Source organism: Neovison vison, chromosome 4, assembly GCF_020171115.1.
Source record: "Neovison vison isolate M4711 chromosome 4, ASM_NN_V1, whole genome shotgun sequence".
Lineage (NCBI taxonomy): Eukaryota > Metazoa > Chordata > Mammalia > Carnivora > Mustelidae > Neogale > Neogale vison.
The window spans coordinates 217,837,977-217,864,711 of NC_058094.1; the positions used below are offsets into that span (position 1 = coordinate 217,837,977).

At 50.4% G+C, this 26,735-nt stretch overlaps 1 protein-coding gene across 4 annotated transcripts in view; it reads right to left on the reverse strand.

The window, feature by feature from the left end:
* Nucleotides 1-1,358: 1,358 nt before the first annotated feature.
* The window catches only part of DENND2A (DENN domain containing 2A), a 118,984-nt gene continuing 93,607 nt past the window's right edge, over nucleotides 1,359-26,735 (reverse strand). For 3 of the 4 annotated variants that reach the window (XM_044246718.1, XM_044246717.1, XM_044246716.1), the window contains 7 exons: nucleotides 25,072-25,220; nucleotides 12,530-12,707; nucleotides 10,919-10,960; nucleotides 6,812-6,929; nucleotides 6,011-6,256; nucleotides 4,439-4,525; nucleotides 2,096-3,919 (listed from right to left, as the gene is read on the reverse strand). In XM_044246718.1, coding sequence (XP_044102653.1) covers nucleotides 3,888-3,919; nucleotides 4,439-4,525; nucleotides 6,011-6,256; nucleotides 6,812-6,929; nucleotides 10,919-10,960; nucleotides 12,530-12,707; nucleotides 25,072-25,220 — 852 coding nt within the window. In that variant the 3' untranslated portion in view covers nucleotides 2,096-3,887. Of the gene's footprint in view, nucleotides 1,922-2,095; nucleotides 3,920-4,438; nucleotides 4,526-6,010; nucleotides 6,257-6,811; nucleotides 6,930-10,918; nucleotides 10,961-12,529; nucleotides 12,708-25,071; nucleotides 25,221-26,735 lie in introns of those variants that run through there. The other variant, XR_006384324.1, reaches the window with a different exon arrangement.

The following is a 26,735-nucleotide window of genomic DNA, read 5'->3' on the forward strand; positions in this document are numbered from 1 at the left end:
CCAGCGGTCCAATGACCCCTCTCGCCTGCCTCTGCTTTTCCTACCAACCTTTGCTCAGGCCAGGATCTCCATCTCCTCTGCTGCCTGTTTCAGTCCCTCTTGCCCTCCTCTGAGCTCATCCCCACAGCAACTCCCCTCGGGATTTTGGGGGGGCCTAGCCTTGGGTTTGCTTTCAAGCCTCTGCAAGGTAACTTGAATAATGGGACCTTTTTAGAAACCCAAATTCACCAGGTTTGATATTTCAGATGAGTGTAGGTGGCCCCGTGCAAGCTTATACCCATTTCATTTATTTTTATTTTGCAGAGCATTTTAGGGGCTCTTAGGTAATGCTGAACTCAGGACATACGCAAAGAAGTCTTATTTCCATAACTTGGCCCTAAGATGACTCTGTCAGTGAAAAATGTAAGGGAGAATTTGCTTATAAGGGAGGAGATCAGTCACCTGAGGAAGTGAGTCACCTAAGCCCTGTAAATGTCTGAGGACCTTTGGGGAACTCCTGGCCAATGAAGGGCTCAGGGACTTTAGCCCCAGGCAGGTTAGGGTGGACCCCAGGAATCCGTATTTCAACCCATCAAACTTGATGCAGGAGGTGCCGATCACCCCTGAGAAGATTGGGGTCCTCTCTGAGGGGTGTGGCTGGCAGGCAGTGGACAGAACTGAGAAAGCTGGAACCTGTCTGAAGAAGGGAAGGGAGCTCTGAGAGGTGGGGTGCCGGGTGCCCTCATGCATCGTGGATGGGGATGAAAAATGGTGCAGCCGCTGTGGAAATCAGTCAGATGGTCTTTCCAAATGGAGACGTAAACATTTCTGTATGGCCCAGCAATTCCCCTCCTAGGTCCATCTACTCAAAGAAACAGAAAACAGGGACGTAAATAAATCCACATCCATGTGTTTGCAGCAGTGTTGTTCTCAGTGGTCGGAAAGTGGAAATAAACCATAAACTGAGTGTCACTGACGAAGAATGGAGAAACAAAACGCGGTCCAACCGTGCCCTGCATATCGTTCAGCCATAAACAGGAAGCACTGTTATAACAGGGCTACGGCGTGGATGTACCCCGAAAACATTGTTCGCCGTGAAAGCAGCCAGAAACAAAAGGGGATTTGTGTCTGTGATCCCATAAACCCACAGAGACTCCGTTGCCAGGGGCTGGCGGCGGGGGTGGGGCACTGCGAGTAACTACTTAATGTGTACAAGATTTTCTTTTGGGGTGATGAAAATGTTTTTTTTGGTTGTTGCTAACATTACAGGTGTACTAAATGCAACTGAATTGTTTATTTTAAAATGACTGATTGTATGTTCTGTGAACTTCACCCCAATATAAGAAAAAGGGTGGGGGCGGGGCAAGTGCCCAGAATCAAGGAGGCAGCAGGGTTCTCCAGCACCAGCTCTGCCTGGGGAAAAAGGGTCTCATGGTTCACTGGGAACTGAAACCCGATAATGGCATGCTTCTAAACACATGCACATTCTTCATGGAAAATGTATGCCTTTTATTGGCATGAGAAGACTGGGTTCTTGGACAGATGCTAAGTGAGTGGAAAGACACAGAGGCTGGGTGACGGTGATCTGGTTTAGCCCACCCAGCCTTACAGCCACACTTTGTTTCCGAACCCAAACCATGTTATCCATCCACGATCTGCCGTAAACTGTGAGCTTAGATTACAACTCAGCTTTGTTTCTCTTGCCTCTGACCCTCCCCAGCGTAATTTACCACTTTGCAAGTTGTTGACAACTTTGTTGATTTAATTTAAACATAAGCAGGGCCGGATGGGAGGAATGCTGGGAAGGTGGGTCCGAGGGCTCTCCAGGGTCGGATGATGGTATTTTCTTGCATGGTGTGCTGCTTAATGCGGATGTGGTCATTTTCGAAAGTCTGTTATGCTGTAACTCATGATCTGATAACTTTTCTGTATGTATATTGTACTTCAAGCAAAAAAAAAAAAAATGAAAATAAGGCAATGTACTAAGATACTTATACAAAGATGCTCTTCTCAAACTTAATAAAAACTGGAAATAGCTTGCATGCGTAAGCATAAAGGACTGGTAAACTAACTTCTAATACATCTATAAAATAGAGTGTTACACAGTCATTAGAAATGTTGACAAAGATGCGTATTTATTCACTTGGAGGTGGTAAGTAAACAATATGAAATAAGTTAGAAAAGAAGGTATATTCCAAAATATTAAAAGTGATCATCTCTGGGCAGAATACTGGTATTCATAAAATTAACTAATCCGAGGAGCTTCTTAGGTACAAATTCCTGAGCCCCCAACACTCAATTCCCTTTCCGTCTCCCCCCGCAACGCCAACCACACATACCTACCCAGGCTAACTGTGCTGCATAGCCTGGTTCCGCCCTTGCACCCCTTTGAGAATCTGATATAAACTGCGGATCCTCTCTCCTAAAAACCAAATGGACACACCAAATCTTGGCTGTAACTTCCAGATGGAAGGGGGTCATCCAAGACTCGAGTTAAGAACCTCTAATGTAGACAGAGATCAATCATTTCGTTTTCCTCTTTTTTTTTTTTTTTTTTTTTTTTTCCCTTAGACGACTCCTTGCTCCCAACTCCCTAAAGGTGAGAACCTGTGCCAAGTGGCACAACTCCTTGGGCCATTGCCAAGGTCAGGGCACATCCCTTTAGTATGTTTTTGTCGGGACTCTGGTACCATCCAGAGGGGTCAGCAAGCAGCGGGTCGGTGGGCCACAGTGGCGGCCCTGAGGCCTGCCTGAGAACTTGCCAGTGCTGCTCACTTTCTCTTCCCACATCCTCGCTGTGCCCTTGCAGGACAGGACTTGGGGTACAGCCTCTGCTCCCACCTCTCTGCTCCTGGTCCCGAAAGGGCAAGCCGACTAGCCGGCGCAGGAGTCTGACGAAGCTAAGCCCCAAAGTTCTGATGACCCGTCTTGTAAACGTCAATACCAGAAGCCCCTCCATTTATGCAGATCTGGGCGCCTACAACGAGAGGGGAAACATTCCCTACAATATAAACGGGAATAGGGTCAAAGCTTCAGCTTACATGGACCCCAAGAATATTTTATTAACAGATCGTATGAGGAGATCTCTTTTGTGTGTCCCTCTAAGCGTCATGGACTGCTTGGGCAGCGGATGGTTCTATGGCTTTGAAGAGGAAAAGCCAACTGGAAGTGTCCGGTCTACTGGGGCCCGGAGAGGAGTGGACAGCACGACAAACGGCCTCGGCCACCAGGTGGCGTCCCTGGCCGGCCTGGAAGTGCAGCTCAGCCCTTGAAGCCAAACGCCTCTGCCGTTCCCCCTCTTCCTTCAGGCTGGAGAGGGCCCCATTCCACAGACACGCCGATTCCTCAAGAGGACTCGTGCCCCAACACCTGTGAGCACGAGGGTTGTAAGGCTGCCACTGCCCTCCTCTAACACCTGCCTCTGTCCCCGGCCCTACCCAGAGGGGCGCCTTGCTTCCCCGTCCCTGGTCACTGCTCCTGCCCTCCTCTTCCTCGTCTCCTCTTGGCCTCAGAGCCCAGCTGCCAGGCAGGATGAACCAGGGCACCACGGCACAAGGCACCAGAGTTTTCTTAGCTCTGGCATAATAAAAAGAAAACCCAAACACTTTTCTTTCTTTTAATACCTAAGAGTAAAAATATAAAAAATCCCAAACCCAACAACGCAAACCATCCATTTTAATGTTGTGCCATGCCTGGTCTCAGGTCTCCTTCCCAGGGCTGTTCTGAAGGAGCAGCACCTGCTGGGCCCTGGGTCCTGGGGAGGCCCTCGGGTAGCCAGAAGCCATCCTGGCCTTTATCCCGCACCTGTGACACCCAGGACCCAGCGTTTCAGAAAGGCCACCAGGAACTGTTTTTTAAAAATGTGGATTTAACTAGGAAGAAGTTTTCCCTTGAAGCTGAGCTGAAGGTTATTTCTTGTGGAGAAACTTCATTTTATTGCCTAAAAAAAAAGAAAATGAGAACATGTCACCAGGCATACAAAAGCGAAACTTTGCCTTTTCCATCCGGGACCTGGTGGGGGGGCAGGGGGACACACACACACACACACACACACACACACACACACACATACACACTGTTGCCTCCCACGCCACCTCTGGAGCCTCTCCTCACGCAACCTCTCCAATGCAGGGGATCATCCCTAGACATGGGGAGCTTTGAAAGGAAGAATGTCAGAGCTGTAGAGGAGCATTTGCTCCGGAACAGGTGACACAGGGAGCACTGAATGGAACATGTCCTGCTTCCTAAGCTCGATTCCCCAGAAGACTGAAGAGCCTGGGAGAGAAGGACTGCCCAGGGGCCGGTGAGGCAAGGAGGGCTCCCCTGGGGCCAGCTCAGAGCAGGAGCTTGCAAGGCCACAGAGCAGTGAGCTCTGCATTGTTTGGCCCCCGTGGAGGAAACCTGCCAAGACTGGGGGGACCAGAGGCTGGTTATGGGGACAGAGACCAATGGGCCTTACCGAGTCCCTTCAGGAACTTATTGACACCACTGTGTTCTCCACTGGGGAGTGTTTCCAGGTACTCTTGGGCTCGGACCTCAAACAAACCTGTTGGGAAGAGAAATCCCAGCCATTTTAGCTCCTTCTCACTCCCTCTCTTCTAAACAGAGCCATTTCCTTACTGCCATAAAAAGGAAGCCTTGCTTCTGAGATGAGCTGCTCCTCTACACAGGCTCTGAATCCTGAGCTGTAGAAGGGGTTTTATTGGCCTTATAATTGCCCAGCCTTGTGCAGTAACTGTTCTGGAAGGCTCTAAAGCTAGCTCCTACATGAAATCCTATTTTATTCAACATACACATTCCAAGTGTCTATACTGTGCCAGGTACTCGGTTTCAAAGATGGACCAGACAGCCTTGGCTTTCAGGACTCTTGTCGTCTCCCTTTTCCTCATGTTCTCCCCGAACAGGGGAGAACTGGCCAAATGGTTTAGCTTCCTGGGAACCCGTCTGCCATCTGTGGGCTCAGGAAGGCCGGACAGGGCACCCTGCAGGCGCCTTCTCCTCTAGCCCCAGGTGTGAGGCTCCAGCATTGTCTTCCTTTTTCACGGATCTTCCCTGGAACTCTAGGACGCCTGTCTCAACCTTTCTACCAAATAGTGATCTGTAAGCAGATATTCTGGTAAGCAGAGCTTCTACTTCAAGGAAGCCTGTCACCAGGAGCGTGACTCAGACTCTAATCAATTTCCTTTTGTCTCTTCAGATCCCCGCTCCTCAGAATACCTCAGGTGTGGCCAGCCCCTGTCTGGTCTTTGCAAAGAGCTGCAGGAAGGAGGGAAGGGGGCGGCTTTGGTTCCTTCACCCAGGCTCGGCCATCACAGCACCAGAGGACAGGGGGCCTGGGGCTGGAGGCTGTCCTGGGACCCTCCCTGCCTTTGCTGTTCACTGCACTGGCCTCTCCTTGGTGGCGTGTCCCATGCACGTCTGATTCCCATCAGTGACCGTCTTCACCAACATTTCTAGCTTTCTGATTCCCAGAAGGACTTAAGATGATGCAAGAAACAGAGGGGGGTGATTTGATCCTCCCTCACATACTCCCCCTTCTCAGCCCTGGAAGAGGGATGAAGTCCAGCCAGAGGGGACAGGAAAAGGGAGGAGAGAGAGTGCAGGCGGGCAGGCTTGTGGAGAGAGGACCCGCCAGCTCCCCAGGCTGAGGAGTCTGCTGTGCTACCTCGAGTGCTGCGGCCAGTCAGCTGAAAGCAAAGCGAGGAGGCGCTCACACCAAGTGGGGTTACGACCATCCTCTCTGCCCCTGCCCGCTGGTGCCACACCCCGCAGAGACTGGCAGGAAAGAAGGGCAGAAGGGAGGAGAGGCCTGAGGAAAAGGAGAGGAGGGGCCCGCGAGGGACAGGAGAGCACGCTCTGGAGAGTTTCATCGAGTTGGCAAGATGGAACACAAGGAGAACCTGCCACCAGAACCTGGAATGTGGTTCCGGGCGCCGCTGTTCCCAGCGGCGCCCAGGCCCCATGACCTTCCTCCCTGCTCCCTGTCTCTGTGGCCTGGGCGTCTCTAGCTGGTTCGAAGGTGCCCCCTCACCTTTGGCATCCTGCCGGCGCAGCTCCCGCTCCTGGATGAAGCCCCGAAAGGTCTGGGTCTCCATGAAAACCTCCAGGAAGCGGCGGAGGCTCTTGGAGGAGACGGCTTTGCGGAAGGCCTCTCGCTGCAAGGTCCTCTCCTCGCGCTCTCCTGCTGTCAGGAACAGGGAGTAGTGGCCCACGATCTCCACGAAGAAGCGGACAAAGGCTTCGGACACCACCTCGTTCAAGGGGCTGGACTCGGGGCCTAAGAAAAGTGGGGAAGGGCGGGAGCCAGTGAGGACAGGGGGCAGAGGCAGAGCCTGAGACAGTCCCAGGGGCACAGGTAAGAACTAGAGCGGATCATCTCCAGGACAGACTTTTTTTAAAAAATGTATTTATTTATTTGACAGACAGAGATCACAAGTAGGCAGAGAGGCAGGCAGAGAGAGAGAGGTGGAAGCAGGCTCCCCGCCGAGCAGAGAGCCTGATGCGGGACTCTATCCCAGGACCCTGGGATCATGACCTGAGCTGAAGGCAGAGGCTTTAACCCACTGAGCCACCCAGGCGCCCCAGGACAGATGTTATCTAGGATGGTAAAGTCATTTCTCCCTCCCCTTTAATCCGGTATTTTAGGGCTGAAATGGGGGAGATGGGAACATAACACGACTGATTGTTAGCATGAGATCCAGATCAAGGGGTTACGCCCCTGGTTTCTCTCCTTGCATGCCCCTCTGGCCAGTTTTCCTACTTAACTCAAGGCCACGTGGAAGGGCTGCCGGCTGCTAGTGAGGGAAGGCAGACGACGCGGCTGAACTCTCACCGTACTTGCAGTCCGGGGGCCCATCGTCCTGGTCACTCGCCAGGTCATTCCTCTGCTCCAGAATGTGCTCTAGGGCCACCTGAAGCTTCCTGGGGAGGATGGAATCCTCATCATCCATCTGTAAAGCAGAGAGAGCAGGTGGGTCGGTGTCCCAAGGCCCTTGGGGATGAGAACCACGTCCTGGCCCGCAGCTCACCTGGCACAGTTTTGGGGTTAGTGGAAGAAACATGATTTGGAGACAGAGATCTGAGGTTTGAATTGTGATTCCATGTTTGTTTCTTTTTAAAGTTCTATTTATTTATATACACCCCACAGGAGGCTCAAACTGCCAACCCCAAGATTGAGAATCTCATACTCTTCAGACTGAGCCAGCCAGGTGCCCCTCTTGATTCCACTTTTTACAACCAATATGAGCCTCAGTTTCCCCACTTGTAAAATGGGTACCAATCAATATCTACCTCATCATGAAGATTAAAAGGGATACAGAAGACACTGACGAAAGAATTTGAGAAAGCTATAAATAAAGGGAAAGATAGTCTGTGTTCATGGATTGGAAAAATTAACTGTTAAAATGTCTATTTTAGGGGCGCCTGGGTGGCTCAGTGGGTTAAAGCCTCTGCCTTCGGCTCAGGTCATGATCCCAGGGTCCTGGGATCGAGCCCCACATCTGGCTCTCTGCTCCACAGAAAGCCTGCTTCCTCCTCTCTCTGCCTGCCTCCCTGCCTACTTGCGATCTCTCTGTCAAATAAATAAATAAAATCTTTTTTAAAAAAATGTCTATTTTAGGGGCATCTGGGTGGCTCAGTGGGTTAAGCCTCTGCCTTCAGCTCAGGTCATGATCCCAGGGTCCTGTGATTGAGCCCCGCATCCGGCTCTCTGCTCAGTGGGGAGCCTGCTTCCTCCTCTCTCTCTGCCTGTCTCTCTGCCTACTTGTGATCTCTGTCTGTCAAATAAATAAATAAAATCTTTTTTAAAAAAAATGTCTATTTTAGGGGCATCTGGGTGGCTCAGTGGGTTAAGCCTCTGCCTTCAGCTCAGGTCATGATCCCAGGGTCCTGTGATTGAGCCCCGCATCCGGCTCTCTGCTCAGTGGGGAGCCTGCTTCCTCCTCTCTCTCTGCCTGTCTCTCTGCGTACTTGTGATCTCTGTCTGTCAAATAAATAAATAAAATCTTAAAAAAAAAATTTTATTTATTTGTCAGAGAGAGAGAGAGAAAGAGCGAGCGAGCACAAGCAGAGGGAGCAGCAGAGGGAGACTGAGAAGCAGGCTCCAGGACCCTGAGCTCATGACCTGAGCCAAAGCTCAATCCACTGAGCCACCCAGGTGCCCCTGTAATGGCACTTTTTGTAGAAAGAGAAAGAACAATCCTAAAATTCACATGGAGGGGCGCCTGGGTGGCTCAGTGGGGTAAAGCCTCTGCCTTCAGCTCAGGTCATGATCCCAGGATCTTGGGATGTAGTCCCGCATCGGGCTCTCGCTCAGTGGGGAGTCTGCTTTCCCCTCTCTCTCTGCCTGCCTCTCTGCCTACTTGGAATCTGTCTGTCAAACAAATAAATTTTTTTAAAAAATCTAAAATTCACATGGAACCACAAAAGACACTGAATAGCCAAAGCAATCCTGAGAAAGAACAAAGCTGGAGGCCTCACAATTCCTGATTTCAAGCTTTATTAACAAAACTATAGCAATCAAAACGGTCTGGTAGTGCCATGAAAACAGACACAGACTAAAGGAATAGAATCAAGAGCCCAGAAATCAACTCGCGCAATGGTCAGCTAATATCTGACAAGGGAGCTAGGAATTCAAGGTGGAAATGATGGGGCTTTTCAATGAACGGTGCCAGGAATTCATGCAAAGACATGACCCTGGACCCTCTTACACCACTTACAGAAATTAACAGGAAATGGATTAAAGGTTTAAATTAAAGATTAAAGATAAGATCCGAAACTAAAGGTACTAGAAATAAACAGGGCAAAAGCTCCTTGATATTGGTCTTGGAAATGCTGTTTGGACAGGACACCAAAAGCTACAAGCAACAAGAGCGAAAATGAGGAAGGATTCCGTCACACTGAAAAGCTTCTGCCCGTGAAAGAAATGGTCAGCACTCGACGTACTGTCGCTGGGAACGTGAATCAGCGCTGCTGCGGTGGCACACAGCACGGAAGGTCCTCACACACTTACAAATAGAACTACCATGACTCAGTACTCCCACTTCTGGGTGTGTATCTGAAGGAAATGAAATCACCATCTTTTTTTTTTTTTTTAATTAGAGAAAGAGAGCGTATGCATGAGTGAGGCAGGGGCAGAGGCAGAGGGAGAAAGAGAATCTGAAGCAGGCTCCATGCCCAGCACGGAGCCTGACGCAGGGCTTTGTCTCATGACCCTGAGATCAGGACCTGAGCCGAAATCAAGAGTTGGACACTTGACCATCTGAGCCACCCAGGCGCCCCTGAAATCCCAAATCCCATCTGTACCCCCATGAACATCAAAGTACTATTCACAAAGGCCAAAACATGTAAACAACCCAAGTGTTCATTCATGGGCGAGCGAATAAAGAAAGTAAGATTGTGTGTGTGTGTGTGTGTGTGTGTACACAATGGAATGTATATACACAAATATATGCATATAATGGAATATTAGTTATAAAAAAGAAGGAAATCCTGCCTTTTGTGACAACATGGATGGACCTTGAGAGCATCAGGCTTAGTGAAATAAGTCAGAGAAAGACAAAAACTGCATGTTCTCACTTATATGTGAAATCTAAAAAAAGCTGGAGCCACACAATTAGAGTAGAATGGTGGCCAGGAGCCAGGGGGTGGGGGAAATGGGCAAGTGTGGTCAAAGGGTACAAAGTTCAGGTTATAAGCTAAATAGTTCTGGGGATCTAACGCATAGCAAGGTGACTATAGTTAACTATAATCTACTGTATATCTGAAAGTTGTTAAAAGAGTAGGTCTCAAATGCTATCAGCACACACATACACAAAAGATAATTGATTATCTGAGGGGATAGTGCATGGGTGGCTCAGTGGGTTAAGCCTCTGTCTTTGGCTCAGGTCATGATCTCAGGGTCCGAGCCCCGCATCAGGCTCTGTGCTCAGCAGGGAGCCTGCGAGAGCCTGCTTCCCCCTCTCTCTCTGCCTGCCTCTCTGCCTACTTGTGATCTATCTGTCAAATACACAAAAAATCTTAAAAAAAAAAAGTGTCAACTCATCTTTTTTTAATTTAATTTTTTCTTTAGAGATTTTGTTTATTTATTTGACAGAGAGAGAGAAATTACACAAGCAGTTTGAGTGTCAGGCAGAGGCAGAGGCAGAGGCAGAGGGAGAAGCAGATTCCCTGCTGAGCAGGGAGCCCGATGCGGGACTCAATGGATCCTAGGACTCCGGGATCATGACCTGAGTCAAAGGCAGTCACTTAACCAACTGAGCCACCCATATATACAGATTTTTAACAGCGCAGGGAGTGGGCACCTGTAACCAGTATTGTTTAATGGCTAACTGTGTTTCTTTCTTTTTTTCTTTCCTTTTCATTAAAAGAAAAAAAAAAGGGCACTTGGGTGGTTCAGATGGTTAAACATCTGTCTTTGGCTCAGGTCATGATCCCAGGGGGATCAAGTCCCGCATCAGGATCCCTGCTTCATGGAGAGCCTACTTCTCCCTCTCCCTCTACTGTTCCCCCTCTTTATGTTCTCGCTCTCTCTGTCCAATAAATAAATAAAATCTTCAAACCCCCCCCAAAAAAAGAGATCAGGACAATACTGTATATAATCTTGTGTCCTGATTTTTTCCACTTAATATTATATCATGGGCTTAAACAGTTATTGCTTGAAAACATTTTGAAAAGGACAAGTGTCTGTAGTTACAACCTATACAGACCTTCTAAATGTTAGAAAACCATTCTGTGATAAGACACACAGGACTCAGTGCTTTGCCAAACCCTTGCTCTTTTGGCCCTGCCCTCTGTGTATTCCCCGTCCAGCCCTGGCCAGGCCCGCCGGCCTGCTTTACAATCCCAGGCCCACCGAAGAGCCTTTCCAGACCTGGAAAGCCTTGTGCCCAGCAACAGAGATGCAACAGAGCAGCGGGCTGAAGCTGGCCTTCTTACTCACCTGTCTGAGGAACCGATTGTTGACGAGGTCGACCACAAGGACCTGCAAGATGAGAAAAGGGATGATTACTGTCCCCGGCGTGTAGGGACACTCTCAGCCTTCCTCCTTCTTGGCATCCAGACAGGCAGCTGGGGTGGGGGGTGGAGTGGCCCATTTGTGGTTTCCTGACGTTGCCACTATAGCCACAAATGATGTAGGGGGGAAGGGGATGGGGAAGGGCTTTCCAGAACTGCTTGCTCTCAACACTGAAGCCACAGGCTGCGACATGTGTATGCCACAGACTGGACTCCCACAGACTGGACTCTGCCCTGTGGCTGAGGCAGAGTCTGGGACAGACTTGCAGTGTGTGGGTTACTGATGTGGGCGAAAGATGCGGGAGGAACCCCGCTGTTCCCGTTCCATCAAGTCTGCACTCCCCACTCCCAGGGCTCTCTCTCCTCCTGGCTACCCATTCGGCCTTGTCATTTCTTTTAATGGGACAGGAGGAGAGAGATCCGGAGGAGCAGATCCACCTGGAGAGTAAGTCAAGCTGCAAGTACTGGGGTTTCATCAAAGGCTCTCGGATAAGCACCCTCCCCTTCCCTCCTCAGAGCGGGGCTGAGACCCAGGGCCGTGTAGGGTGGGGCAAGCACGTTGCCTAGGGCACATGGTCAGGAAAATGCTGGGTCTCTGCCTGCATGACCCCAGCCAGCGTGGGCCACTGGCTATGATGGAGGGTGAGCATGGGTCCGGAAGGCCACCACGTTTTACCAACAGCTGGCAACACAGGCTCTAATACATCCCAGAGACCCTACCCAGGAGCTGAGGGAGTCTCTCCTTCCTTCTCAAGCACGTCTGGGGTTGAACTGTTCAGGGGTCACAGGGTACCCAGACAAACTCTGCGGTTCAGAAACCTATGCTCAAAGACCTATGCTGGTGATTACTCGTGGAACTTCAGGCCTCCCTGGGCAACCACAGGAGCCACATCTGGGGACCTGCGATGAATTTCAGCGACAGGCATTCCCCTGGGGGTTCAGAAGTCAGTGGCATCATTTAGGCACCTACGGTTCCCTCGCTGACTGCCGGGAGCAATCAGTACATGAGACAGAGATTATTTAGAGGAAGGGCCTGGGGCTAAAGACCCACCAGAATGCCAGGAGGACTTTCCCTACTTGGGGGCAAATGTGAAAACTCATCCTTAAAAACACTTTGGTGGTTGTCTTTTTTAACTGATGTGCTAAAGGACCTGTGTGTAGGAGCACAGTATTTGTCAGCTTTGTTGTTAGTCCAGATATAAACTCCAGCTCTTGTTAGCTGCTCTGTGCTTTCTTCCTCTGTGCTGGGGAGAGGGAGGGAGGGAAGGATAGGGTGGATGGCTACTTCTGGATCCAGTGTTTCAACATCTGGCTGAGGTGTAGGTCGCTGCCCTTCAGGCCAGCGCATTCATTTAGAGAAAACTGAGTTTTCAGTCCCTGAGGGTCTACTGAGGCAGACATGGTGGGGGGTGTAGCTAATAGAACTGTGGGGCCCCCCCAACCCCCTGACATTGCACTCTTGCAATGCCTTAGCCAGCCCCTCCCCTCTGCCCTCTGGCCTCCACTGGGAGGGAACAGGGACGTCCCCAGTGCTCACCTCCTCCAGCGGCAGCTCCCGGAGCAGCGGCAGCGAGCTGGTGAGCAGGCCGATAAGGAAGGGGGTCGGCGAGCACACGATGTCGATCATGGCAGGCGGCAGCACGGGGATGTAGGTGTGCTGCCAGGTGAAGGGGTAGATGACGGCCACCATGGCGTGGCAGCACTTGGACAGCGTGCTGTGGCGGAGGGGAGAGAAGGGGAGAAGGGGCAGCTTCAGGGAAAGCTCTGGACTGGGCATGCTCAGGCTCATGGGGTGGGGGCAGCCTCCATGGAGGAGGCTGGAGAGAAATGCACACCCTCCATCCCGAAGACAGGCTGGTCAGAAAAGGCAGCACGCACTTATCAGGTACAGCGTGTACCGCAGTCCTAACAGACTAACCGGGCATGTGGGGTCTGGCTGAGGCTTTGAGACAGCTAGAAGGATGAATTTAATGCCTCAGCTACCTTCCCCTAGCAGGCTTTCACCTGCGAGCTACATTCTCTACGGTCTTGACCCAACCATTCACTTCCATCTCTCTTCCCTAAACCCTTCCAAATCAGTGAAAGCCTCTTTTCTCATGGATGCTCGTGAATGTTCATGAATTTCTCTTATTGAAGATGACTTTATAGTCTAAACTAGCTTTCTCTTTGTTCTCTTCCACACACTGGCTCAGTCAAGCACAAATACCTAGGTGCAATCAAGTGAAACAGGGTAGCGCTGGCCGCCGGCATTCGTGCGGCAGCAGTGAGCTCCCAGGCTCTGCTGTGGACCTCAAACTCCGGTACAGTTACCCCTTACCCAGAATTCAGAACGTTAAAAAAAAAAAAAAAAAATCACAGTACTGAGAGTCTCCCTTAAAGAATCATGATCATGCTACAGCCTTTATCAGTAAGCCCTGAGCGCCAATGATCACAGTTCCCAGTGTTCTGTGCGCAGAGACCGACCTCCTGCGGGATGAATGACGCGGGAGAATTATCCAGGACTGTCATCTGGTACATCAGCACCATCCTGCCGCAGAGAGGATGCCCGGCAGCCTCCCAAAGTGAGCAAGAGCCAAATTTCTTTCCTTCCCTGCAGTTTCTTGTTGCTGGTGAGTCCGCTGAGGGTGGACCCTCTTGGCTCTCATTCTAGTACGCTATTTCTAAAATGCCATGGGATTTGAACTTCAGAGGCTTGACAGAAATATGTAATGTAAGAATAAAAGTGAGGGCCTGTGGTTTCTCCCAGGAATGCACTGCATCCTCCTCGGGGCACAGGCCCTGTAACGAGCATTTTCTCTGTTAGGTCACCATCTGAATGTCTGCCCCAGTTCTCAGCTTTGCTCTGTTGGGCACAGTTTCAAGGAAGCCAAGTTCTCGATAGATGAACGCTCCCTTACTGGATTCCCATTGACATCAGGCACCTATACAGGCCTACTTTGGAGTTCTGTGCCAGGCCACCACAATCAAGCAAATATCTCAATAAAGGCAATCAACTGAGTTTTTTTGTTTCCCAGTGCATATAAAAATTATGTGTTTTTTTTTAAAGATTTTGTTTGTTTGACAGAGACATAGCGAGAGAGGGAACATAAGCAGGGGGAGTGGGAGAGGGAGAAGCAGGCTTCCCACCAATCAGGGAGCCCGATTCAGGGCTCAATCCCAGGACCCTGCGATCATGACCTGAGGGAAGGCAGATGCTTACCAACTGAGCCACCCAGGTGCCCCCAAAATTATGTCTATACTATACAGTATGCAAATGTGCAATAGCGTTATATCTAAAAAAATAGTGTATGTGCCTTAATTAAAAAGTAGGTTATTGCTAAAAATTGCTAACCATTGGGGGGCCTGGGTGGCTCTGGTCATGATTCCAGCATCCTGGGAGTCCTGGGATCAAGCCCCATATCAGGCTGCCTGCTCAGCGGGGAGTTTGCTGCTCTCTCTCCAGCTTCCCTATGCCTGGGTTCCCTCTCTCGCTATCTCTGTCATAAATAAGTAAACTCTTTTTTTTTTTTTAATTTTTATTTATTTATTTTTTAATTTTTAAAAGATTTTATTTATTTATTTGACAGAGATCACAAGTAAGCAGAGTGGCAGGCAGAGAGAGAGGGGGAAGCAGGCTCCCCGCTGAGCAGAGGGCCTGATGCAGGACCCTGGGATCATGACCTGAGCCAAAGGCAGAGGCTTTAACCCACTGAGCCACCCAGGCGCCCCAGAAAAAAAAATGCTAACCATCATCTGAGCTTCCAGTGAATCATAATCATCAGCCACAGATGACCATAATATAATAATGAAAAATACTGTGAGACATTACCAAAATGCGACACAGAGCCACAAAGTGAGCAAGTGCTGGTGGAAAAACAGTGCTGATGAACTTGGCTGATGTGGGGTTGCCACGAACCTTCAGTTTGTAAAACAAAACCCCAAACCCTGCAGTATCTGCAACGTGGAACAGACTGAGGTCGGCCTGCAAACTCATTGTCATAAAACTCTCCTCAGCCCATTGTAACAGAATCACCTAGCTCTGGCTTCCTTAGAGAGAGAAGAAGTGAACTAAAAGATATTGGCCAGCAAGTGAAATAAGCCAGACAGAAAAAGGCAAATACTGGATTATTCCACTTACAAGTGAGGGGCTTAGAACAGGCAAATTCAGAGAGACCAGGGGCTGGGGGAGGCAGAGTGGGGAGCTGTTGCCTAGAGTAGACAGACATTCAGTTTGAGATGATGAGAAAGTTCTGGAAATGGAGAGTGCTGACGGTTGCAGGCACTGTGAATGTTCTTAATGCTGCCCCTGGGTTGTGTACTTAAAAATGATTGTAATAGTGAACATTAAGTTATGTATATTTTATCACACAAAAAAAGCCAAGATAAAAATCACTTACCTGCTAAAGGAGGTCCTCTGAATATGGCCCTCCCTGAACATCCTTACAATATATACGAGCCCCCTTTCCATCCACCTGCATCTGGGGCCCCCTGAACCAAACAAAAATAATGCTGAATCTGTTCATTTATCAGCAAGAGCCTCTTGACCTTCCTGTTTGGTGTCTTTGCAAATAATCACTCTCTGAACACTCCGTGGAGTCCTGCCATGCTTCTTAGGAGCAGGGCACACACATGTCGCACTATTTGGTCCTTGTCTTTTCTTTCAAGTGATCACCCCCAAAATGAGAAAGATATTACCCCCAAGATTTTGTTTTTATCATAATACCCACAATATCTTCTTCATAAAAGGGAAGTATACAAGGCATCTAACACCTTCTTTATAATACCTATAATAACTTCCTTATACCTACTGAGTAATAGCAAGACAATACTTCAGTTAGGACTTATCCCAAGGAGAACAACAGCAGTAATTCAGCTGGCAGGTTGGTGACTTTCCATTCAAAGACTTTTCTCTCAAAGCAGAGAACTATTTTCCCTCAGGCACCCCTTTCTCTCTCAGATACTCAGGAATGTAAATACTGTTAGTGAGTTGCTCACCCTTTGTGTTTAACTTCCTTGATCACTGAACGTGTGGAATTTATTTTGTTCTAAAATTTTTAAATTTTAGGACTAACCTATGTCAGTGTGGGACCAGTCTGCAAAGCTGATCTGCTCACGTACTGCAGTTACGCGGACACAAGTGAGAAAATCAGGATATTAAAATATAAATGAGGACAGCTGGGCCTAGAGCAGGTCTCTTTTCAGACTACAGTTTGCAGCCCATCATTGGGTCCTGGCATAATTTTAGTGGGCTGTGATCAGCCTTAGAAACAACAAAAAGAACAGACTAGAAGCGAGGGTGCTGCATTCTGTTCCGGTCGTAAATAATGAGCTGTGTGCCGTGTGTGGTGTATGCGCTGGGTCTGAACGTGAATAGCATTGCTCGTTAGGGCCTGGAGTGAAAAAGGTCTCCAGCCAACCTGGACCAGGACCAAAGAACTGGAGGCTGGAGGCTAGAGGCAGGTAGACAGTGATGGTTCAGCAGGAATTCTGGTACGTTCCATGTTTTCCTGGGATGTTGGCTTTCATTCTCAAATGACTAGATGGACCTTAAAAGAGAGGTGAGAATCCTCCGAAGGAAGCCTTGTGTATAAAACCCAGCTCTTTGGACAGCCCATTTGTCCTGAACGTGTCCAAGCCCTGAACGTGCACTGGAGGAAAAATGGCTCCTGTGGGCCGTGGCCGTGGCAGCGGTCACGCGGGCCCACCTCAGCTGGCTCTGAAGCTTTCTCCTTCTATCTGCTCGCCGGCAGAGAATAAAAATGCGGTGCTTGAGCTGAAGAGTTCCTTCACATTTTCAGAGATGTGGTTTAAGCACTTTTGACCCCACGGAGGTTACAGAACCACAGAATTTTAGAACCTGGAGCCATCTCAGAGATGGTTCATCTTCTTTTGAATCTTTTTGTGGGGGTGGGGGTGGGGTGGGGTAATCTTTACACCCAACATGGGGTTTGAACTCATGATGCTGAGATCAAGAGTCGAAGGCTCTACCACCTGAACTGGCCAGGTGTCCCTTCTTATGAAATTTAAGAGCTAAAGAGACCTAGGCCGAGGCTGACCTCTGCATGCAGGGTGGGCAGCGAAGTGCCTGGAGGAGGGGAAGAGACACAGAGTGAGGAACTGAGGCAGAGGAGGCCCTTTGTGAGAAGCCTTTGTGGTTTCCTCAATCACTGCAGTAGAAAAATAAATGTGCCCCCCCCCAACTTAAAGAAAAGATCTTCTGCTCTTTTGCTTTCTTGCAGCTGCATCCCTGGAATAAGAAAGTGTAAAAGTGTAATCCGCTGCCGGGTTCTCTCCCAGCTTGAGCATCCTGTGGCTCCTAGGGGAAGCCTAAGGGGCCCTGCGGCGCCGGCTGCCCCCTCCCCCACAACGTTTGGCTGCGGCTGGACGAGGAAGGCAGTTAGACGGGTCAGGAAAAATGATAAGCAATGCCAGTGCTAGCTAGATACACACAGTGGGCGAATGAATGTTCTGGAGAGCAAGATCAAATTCATTCACGCTCCTGGAATGCACGGAGCTGAAGGACAGCTGCATTCAATTTTGACCAAGGACGACGACTCAGCCGGATACTATGTAGGTAGGTGCTGCCCGCTGCTCTCTCCCCTAACAAGTGGCTTTTGTTTGTTTTTAAATCTGATGTGCTGTTGCATCTGGAGCCCAGTGTTTCCGCACCTGGCTGTCATTAGCACCTCCAGGCAGGCACATATGGCATACGGAGCTGTGGGGGGGGGGGGCTCCCGACAACAGGTGGGCAGGGTTGGGGAGTGGCTCATTCCTCTTGCTCACTAGCCCACATCAGCATGCTGGGGTGGGGGAAACCAACCTCTCTCTCTTGAAACACTAGACGGAAAGGTCAGATTTTGCAAAGAGTACAATTAGTAACAACTCTTCCCCCAAAATAAATGGCAGAGGAGAAAGACCGGATTATTTTGAGTGTAGCTTGTGTTTTTCTCGGTCTCAGCTGCAAGTGCTAATGAAATCTTAGTCCCAGGCTCCTGAAGGCTAGGGGAGCCTTCCACTGGGGCGGGGGCGGGGCGGGGGCACTGCTAGGATGGGTGGTCTCTTGGGACTGCGGAAAGAACAGGCTTTGCTTTGGGCGAAGCTGAGGATGACTTTTCAAGCAAACTCGCCACACAGTCTTGCTGAGCATCTGCTGGTCGGAGGAGAGGCAATGTTTTGGAGGAAGTCCCAGGAAGAGAGCCCTCGAAGCTGGCTCTTGTTACCGTGGGGGTGGAGGAAAGCAACACCAGCCTGCAGCTGTGATCGATTTGTACAAAAGCAGGGGAGGGAGGTGATGCCCACGGGGGAGGTTGGCCAGGCCACAGGGCTTCAAGATGGGCACAGGGTAGAAGGGTCAGGTCCCAGAATGCTTTGCTATTTAGCAGCGCTCTGTGAGGGCTGAAGCATTAGTCTGGAGCCATCAGGATGCACTTGTGCGTACTTGTGTTGCCCTGGAGACGACACTTTGGTTCTGGTTGCTACCGAGCCCCTGTCACCGAGTGTGGAGTTACTACGCTCACCAACCTTCCCATTCATCGAGGAACCAGTAAGAACTGAACACAGAGCCTTCTCTAAAATGTTAGACAGGGGCGCCTGGGTGGCTCAGTGGGTTAAGCCGCTGCCTTCGGCTCAGGTCATGATCTCAGGGTCCTGGGATCGAGGCCCGCATCAGGCTCTTTGCTCAGCAGGGAGCCTGCTTCCTCCTCTCTCTCTCTGCCTGCCTCTCTGCCTGCTTGTGATCTCTCTCTGTCAAATAAATAAATAAAATCTTTTAAAAAAATAAAATAAAATAAAATGTTAGACTCCCCAGGAATGTGAAGAATGATCCCATCAGTGTTCATCAGCATCCCAAGCAAAGTATCTCTCCCAGTGTATCATTCCCAGGAAGCTGAAATAAAAGCCACACTTCAGTCTGGGCTGGTACCTGGAGGAACCCAGCGGGAGGCAGCCGTCCCCCAGCACTGGCCGGCGCATTTCTACGACTGTACTTTCAAACCCGGAAGTAACATCGACAAATTAAAACAAAAACAAATTATATAGGCTGGGCCCTGAGAAAACTGGCTTTGCTACTCCCTGTATGATCTCAGGTAATTTCTAGATAATTGTCATCAGGAGATAATCCTAGGGCTCATTAGTGGAGACGGGACAGAAGAGTAGGGGCGGCGTCGCATCGGACAAAGGAACAGATAAAAGTCGGGGACAGGGTTTTCGTCCCTGCAGTAAGCGCCACAGAAGGGTGACGACACAAGCAAGCAGAGCCGGGGAGCATCTGGACCACTGATGGAAGAACCAGAATAAGTCTTCAGCCCAAGATTTCGCTAGTGATGGGACACCTGGGTGGCTCAGTTGGTTGGACGACTGCCTTCGGCTCAGGTCATGATCCTGGAGTCCCGGGATCGAGTCCCGCATCGGGCTCCCAGCTCCATGGGAAGTCTGCTTCTCCCTCTGACCTTCTCCTCGCTCATGGTCTCTCTCACTGTCTCTCTCTCAAATAAATAAATAAAAATCTTTCAAAAAAAAAAAAAAAAGATTTCGCTAGTGATGGGTTCAACATAGAAGACAACGGGGGCCGTGCTCGTGTCCGAATCTTGCTCCAAATGTCATCTTCGGGGTGTTCATGTACAAAAATAGGTAGTTGATACTTAATATTTCATCAGACTGATGCCACGAGGTTACTAAAGCTGTATTTTTCACAGGCTTTTGCTGAATGAAATTTCTGTATTTCCAAGACTGGCAGCCACTGACGCTGCAGGGGCCCGGGCAAGCTCACAAACCCTAGCTTTTTCTGCGACAGCAAACACTGCTGAGCGTAACCGATTCTAGACAGGGCAGGGGTCCCCATTTAGGCTTACAGAAACTGATCAAAAAGAAAAAACAACCAAGAGGAGCACATAAAAGGATGAAGGCACACAGCTACCCATGAGGCAAAGCCAAGATGCAAACTCCAGTATTTAGGGAGATTTGACCACCTAATCCTAACTTGTCATTAGCCAGTAGTCATTTGGCTTATAGTCATCCAGTACTCTAAAAAGATAACAGGAAAATTTCTTGATTGTTAAAAACTTTGCCCCATCTCAAATTTTTGAACAAATCTGTTTACGTCCAGCTCTGGCTCTATTAATTCAGCCTGGTCTGTAGATTAGTCAAAACGTTGGGAACTGAAATTTATAATAAACTAAAAAACAAATGTTTATCACTGGGGAAATGAAGAAGGGAGGAATAAGAAAATATTTATTTGGGTTGCTACGACAACAGAACAAGCCATCACAACAACATTCCCTCCTCTCCATCTGTCAAACTTGGGCTTGACAGAGCCTTAAGAAACACTCAGTGTCCACCCTGAAGATGAAACGGAGTGAAAATGTTATTCTAAATTTGACAGATTTTTGGCTTGACTTAAAACTCTTTTATAACTCATTCAGTATTTGCCACAAGTCCCAGCTACTTCCTCTTGCCATGGGCAGACTCACTAGCAATGAAGAGGAAGTACGTTGTGTGTGGGGAGGGGAGGGGAGGGGATAGCGGAACAAGGGCCCGCCAAATGCAGGCTGACGTCCGCCCCGGGATGCCAAACACTCACTGAGCTCCGGGGTGTGTGTGTGTGTGTGTATGTGTGTGTGTGTGTCCTGCTCTCCTGTGCTGTTCTGCAGTCTCACAAAGATTAGGGGGAATCACAAGAATGAGGGGGCTTGCTTCCTCTTCTAGCTGAATAGGGCTGGAGATGGGATCTTGTGTGGTGTGTGGAGTTCTGTGCTCGGTGGTGGTAAGGATGAGAGACCCCACGGGGGCTTATGCTAAAGGCTCTCCTTACAGACTTGCCCAGGTCAGACGACTTTCAACCAGCCACTGTCCCCCAAGCCCTATTTTATCATGGTCTGGCCTAAGAACCCTTCAATTCCCTATGGCTCTCTGCCTGTACATCAGGCAGCAGTAGGTGAAGGCAGATTCCTCCTAGAGGGATACCCGGTGAGCAGAACGGGCCGGAGAAGGGAAGATGGGTTCTAGCCTTTTCACTCAGCAACTTCACACACAGGATGTTCTTTGGTGGATTTTCTGTACTTTGATCATTAGCTCTCTTCCCCCATGCCTCCCTCCCTCCTGCCTTCCCTCCCTCTATTTTTTTAAGATTTTATTTTTAAGTAATCTCTACACCAAGGTGGAGCTCAAACTTACAACCCTAAGATCAAGAGTCTCATGCTAGAGTCGCTGAGTCAGCCAGGAGCCCCAGCTGGGTCACTTTCTCACAGGTGAGCCGGACCTCCCTGTCCTGGCTTAGTTGGCCTGTCAGGGAAGGGGTCACAGTGGAGGGTCAGAGAGACCCCACACTGAGGACTCCAGAAGCAGCCAGTGTAAGCTGCAAAAGAGGGGCAGAGACACCCCGACTTCTAAGCACAGTCTAGAGCAGAGGCCTGGGCATCCTGGAGAGGACCCACAACACGGTGCATATTTGACTCTAACCTAGAAACGTTAAGAGGAACATTAAATGAGCACAGGCGGCTACCTGGTGTCACACCAGCTCTGAAGTGTTGGGGATCAGAACTGCTCTACAGGAGGCCTCAGTGGCAGGAACAGGCTACTCAGTGATTTCTACCGAACCAGATAAAGCCGGAGAGGAGCGAGCCTATGGAGCACGAGGAGAGGTGGGGTGTGGGGGCTGACTTTCCCTCAGCAGCATGTTCATAGAATCACACAGAGCATTTGAGCCAGAGGGGCCCTGTAGGGATTAGACAGTCCTCTCCCCAACTGCATACCTGTGCACAAGACATGGTCACCCCCTGGGACGCTCTGGAAAACACAGGATGCCTGAGGAGGTGGGGTCAGGAATGGGGCACTTAGGAGGTTCTGGGCCAGGATCAGAGGGAGGGCAAGGCTCGAAGGAGCACGGTTCCAGGAGGCCCCAAGCACTCTGGCCCGTGGAGTGAGAGAATTTCAGAGCAAGGAAAGACTGTGGGGTCGCCCGGTCCCACTGGCCTCACTGGGCCCCAGCTGAAGGCCACAGAGAGGGGGGGGTCTGGGGAGGAAAGCACAGAAGTCTCAGCTTCTTCACTACACAATTCTAGCCTGATGCCAAGCACACAGGGGGTCTCAATGGCATGTTTTAAAAAAGGCTTTCCTTATATACTTCTGTAGGTGGGGTCACAGATGCCGCCCTTCACCCCCACCCCCAGACCACAAGGCCTGCTCCTTCTCCTTCCTTCTCATTTTCTCTGGAGCCAGGCTGCCTGCATCCCAGCCCTCCCACTAACCACTTGAACTTTGCTTGAGCAAAGTGACTTAACCTCTGTGTGCTTCTTAGCTTCCTAATAATAGAAGCTATCTGACTGAGTTGTCAGGAGCCTGAAAGAGTACAGGTCAACCCCTTCCGTGAGCCTGGCCCGGAGGTGACGCTCCAGTGTTCCTTGCGGTGGCCGTGTTGCTACTGTCTCGGGCTCACTCATGCCCTGAGTCCTTCTTTTCCTGCCTCAGCTCTATGGGGCTTTATTTATTTGTCCACCTCTTCAGGTCTGCCTGGAACAGGTATTGGATGGAAAGATAATGTACTGGGTAAGAGAGAGAAAACCTTGACCTCTTGTAATAGGAAGAGCATGGGCTGACTGCCTCTCAGGACAATGTGACACGGGAGTTGCACAAGTGGCAGTGATGAGGGGCCTCAGTGCAGATAAGCCCTAGTTTTCATAAATGAGGAGGCCCAGGGCCCGCAGCTGAGACGCTGAGGCTTCCTCGATCTTCCTGGGAACACCCCTGGGCCCTGGGCCCTGTGTGATGAGGGAGAGATATGAAATCTGAAAGCCCTTAAAGGGTCTACAAAGGAAATTCAGGTGTTTTAGATAAGCGCACACACACAGTAGTTAACTGCACGGTGGCCTGGCTCTGGACCCTGGCCCTGCAGCAGCCACGGGTGGCATTTTACCCCCTCTGCCCTCTCAAGGGAGTTTGCTGTTCGAAGGGACTCCGTCTCCGAGGGCAGAATACCAGGCACTGTGGAAGGTGGGCACATCGGGGACTTGTGCCCCCAGTAAAGCTGCCGCAGAGCAGGCGGAGGGGCTGGGAGAACCAGCCCTCAGGCAGCCATGGGGCAGGCTCCATTCTCCGGGATGGCCTTCCTTCACTCTCCTTCGGCTCTTGTTAGGGCAGCTCAGGGGTAAGGCCTTCAGCCTGTCAACCCAGAAATCTCCCCAGGCAGGAGTGAGAAGTGGGCAAGTCCCCTCCTGACATCTTTGTCACAGCACTTCCAGGAGTCCTGGTACCCTAAGCCCGACCCATCCCCTCTGCTGGCCTTCAGGGATGCATCTGACTTTGACCTGTTCTGTTCCCACCTTCTCTCTCATTGTACTTTGACAGGAAAAGTAGGTGCTACTTCGTGTTCTCCTTTGTTGGCGAGGGAAGCCTGGGGAGGGCACGCTCCCTTCTTCTCAGACATTTTCTCCGGCGGCACCTTCCAGAGCCTACCATCTTCAACCCGGCAGCAAGGTCTTCGTGCGACTGCGTGGCCCCTTGTCCAGTCTGGGCGGGCAGCACACTCACTTGGCTGGCCTTCCCTTCTTGCTTCGGCCTTCCTGAGAGCCCGTCCCCTCCCCCACGGCGGAGTCTGAGAATCCTACTGCCGGGGGACAGAGCGGGGCTTCCAGGGAATACCGACAGCTACTCGATGAAATCTGACCTTGGTCAAGGAAGGGTTATGACTCATCTCTTGCTTCCGGAGCCCCAACCTTAGAAGTCTCCCGCTCGAATTCCCCAGTGCCCACAAGCTTAGAGAGCGGCCCCCGCCCAGCACCAGCTGCAGGCCTGCTTCCTGCGCGGACCCCAGGGCACCTGGAGTACAAGCAGCATGACGGGAACAGGGAAGAGCTCACTCAAAACCCGGGTGGGAGCAGGCTGGGAGTAGCCAAGTGGCCCCTGTCCAAGGAAGAGCGTCACCAAGATGACCAGATGGGCTGGAGTGGGAGGAGAGGACTGGATTCCATTTCCTACCAGTTCCTGATGAGCTCCACATTCCTACCTTCTGTCCTTTCCATTCTTCTTCCTCCCTTTTGTTTTCCAGATTTGGGAGTCGTATTTCCTCTCCCAAACCGCAGTTCCTCGATTTTTGTGTTTTTGGCATTTCTTCCTTTCCAGATGGACTCCTTGGTTGGCCTCATCTGCTTTCCCTGCTTGGCTGGTCCGTCTCAGCCCTAACTGGAGTGGTGGTCACCACCTGTGCTGCTGTGCCCTCAGTTCCAAAGCCAAGAAGGCTCTGATTCAGTATTCTGGAGTGATGAAAATGCCAGGAGTTCTTTTTTTTTTTTTTTTTAAAGTTCAGAATTCACTCAAATCCCTATCTGCCTCTCCTCTGGCTTTTCTCTGATTTGTACATGGTTTTGCAAATCATTGGACGTGTACCTTAAGACATGGAGGGCATCCTACCAAGCAGTGAGCAGGTGTGTGTGATTCTGTGTCATTTATTTTAACACTGAGAGGAAGGGCCGCCTTGGGGAGCCATCCGTGTTTCGCATGGCCCTCCTTGAACCTTGGCTCCTTGCCCCCCACTTCGCCTTCCTCTCTCTGCAGTGAACTGCTTTACAAGATTTTTGAAGGTGACATGCTCAGTCTCCTGTCCCCTTGCCTTCGTCTAGATAGCTACAGCTCCTTTAGCCTGGAATGTGCTTTCTACTTGCTCTTAGTCTCAGGACTCAGCCAGAATCGGCCTCCTCCGAGGGTGAGTCCCCTCCTTGGTGTCCAGAACGCGCAGCTCTGGTAAGCCTAGACAGCACAGTCCTCGGGGCTCTGCTCCCTCCTTCGTGCCCCACCCTGCCCTGACGGAAAACCCTGAGGACAGCTCTGCTCCCGCCCTCAGCCCTTCATACACAGCAGAGCGCCCAGCACCCAGCGGGAGGATGCAAGGTAGGCGAGGGTCAGGGAAGTAGCGCACAGAAGCGCAGTCTTCCTTGGTTTTACAGGATGGGTGAGCCTAATACACCTCCCATCCCCGAGGCCCACTGATCTGCGCTCTTCCCTCAGAGGGGCTGCACCCCAAGTCCCGGGCAGTCACCTGCCCCCACACCCCAAAGAGTCTGCCACCGACTATCCTTCAGACGCTTGAGTGGAAGTGACCAAGACTGGTACCTGAGCTTGTCTGCGATGAAGATGACCCTCCTTTCCAGAAGCAGGGAGGCAAAAACACAGAGCAGGTGGCGGACACTGAGAGAGGAGAAGAGAGACTCAAAGTCCACGTGCTCGAGCCGGGAGTCCAGCGGGCGGCACAGTTCAATCACCTGCCAGGGAACGGGAGCAGCCGTGAGGCGGGGTCATGCCGCAGGCTCAGAGGTCCTCAGCGGGGCTGAGCCACTCGCGGGGGGGAAAGGGAAAGAAAACGAGGAAGGCAAAAGTGACGGGAAAAGAAAGATCCTGGGAGAGTGAGGGAGCAGGTACACTTGGTACGAATTCCGTCGCAAAGTCAAGTGTGAGGAAAGTTCAGAGGAAGGTGGGGACACAGGATGGCCGAATGGATGGCTCACGGCCCCAAATGCTTGGAGGCTCTGCCTGCCAGTGACACATTTCTACCATCCCCCTCCCTGGGAGATCCATGACTGCTGATGTCCTATGACTTGGAGTCCCACGGGAAAGTGTCTCTGCCTCACAAGGGAACATTAACTGCAAGAATGGAGTCGCAGGCTCGTGCAGAAGGACCACCAGAGCCAAGCAGCGGCTTCAGGACTCACCTCCTGTGGAAGGCACTTCTCAGTAAGCCCAACCCCATACCAATCCCTTATGATGTGTCTTACAGCCTGTATGCTTGGTGGGCACATCTTCTCATTCTGTACTTGTAGAAATGTTCCCGAATTCATCTCAAGTCACTACTCGTGTGTGTTTTTCTCTTTAAATAGCTGTCTCCTTCATAGTGAGCAGAGACTGGTGTTTTGCTCTGAGCACGGCACCTGCCCGGTGCTGTCCCCGTAGTGGGGTTCATTCATGTTAACATTCTTATGGCCAATCCACCATCTGCTATAGGATAGTATAGGGTTCTCTATCAACACGGAGAATACTTCCCTCTGTTCTGGGAAACTGAGCTGTTCCGGAAGACTCCAGACCTATCCTTATCCCTCCCCTGTCTCCAGAGGTGACCAGCTTTTTCAAGGGCTTTTGGAACTACAGACTCAAGTCTGAATGGGATCTGCCTAGTGATATCCACAGAGCCATATAAAGGGAATGGGAAGGACGAAAATAAAGTCCTGCATTAAATTTCAACCCAGGGGGCGCCTGGGTGGCTCAGTGGGTTAAGCCGCTGCCTTCGGCTCAGGTCATGATCTCAGGGTCCTGGGATCGAGTCCCGCATCGGGCTCTCTGCTCAGCAGGGAGCCTGCTTCCCCTCTCTCTCTGCCTGCCTCTCCATCTACTTGTGATTTCTCTCTGTCAAATAAATAAATAAAATCTTAAAAAAAAAAAAAATTTCAACCCAGCCAAGAAAAGGGACATACCTCAAAGTCCTAGACAGATGAATAAAAAGTAGTACATAAGTTTGTCTTCCCAGAAGATAATCTGTTTTACATTACGAAGTTATGGAGGTGATGGAGACCAAAAATATAGTTTAAATACAACCTATGAGTGTAATGGGCTAGTAAGAGAAACTAAGGATGTTCAGACTGGTCCCTAACCTGTAAGGCCAAGGTCATGCAAAGAAATACCATGTGCTGCCATGGCATAGCTCTAGGACTGAATCCCGGAATGGAGGGACAGGACTTAGGGTGGATTTTACTAGGCCTGATATCACATTCACTGATGTGACAGCC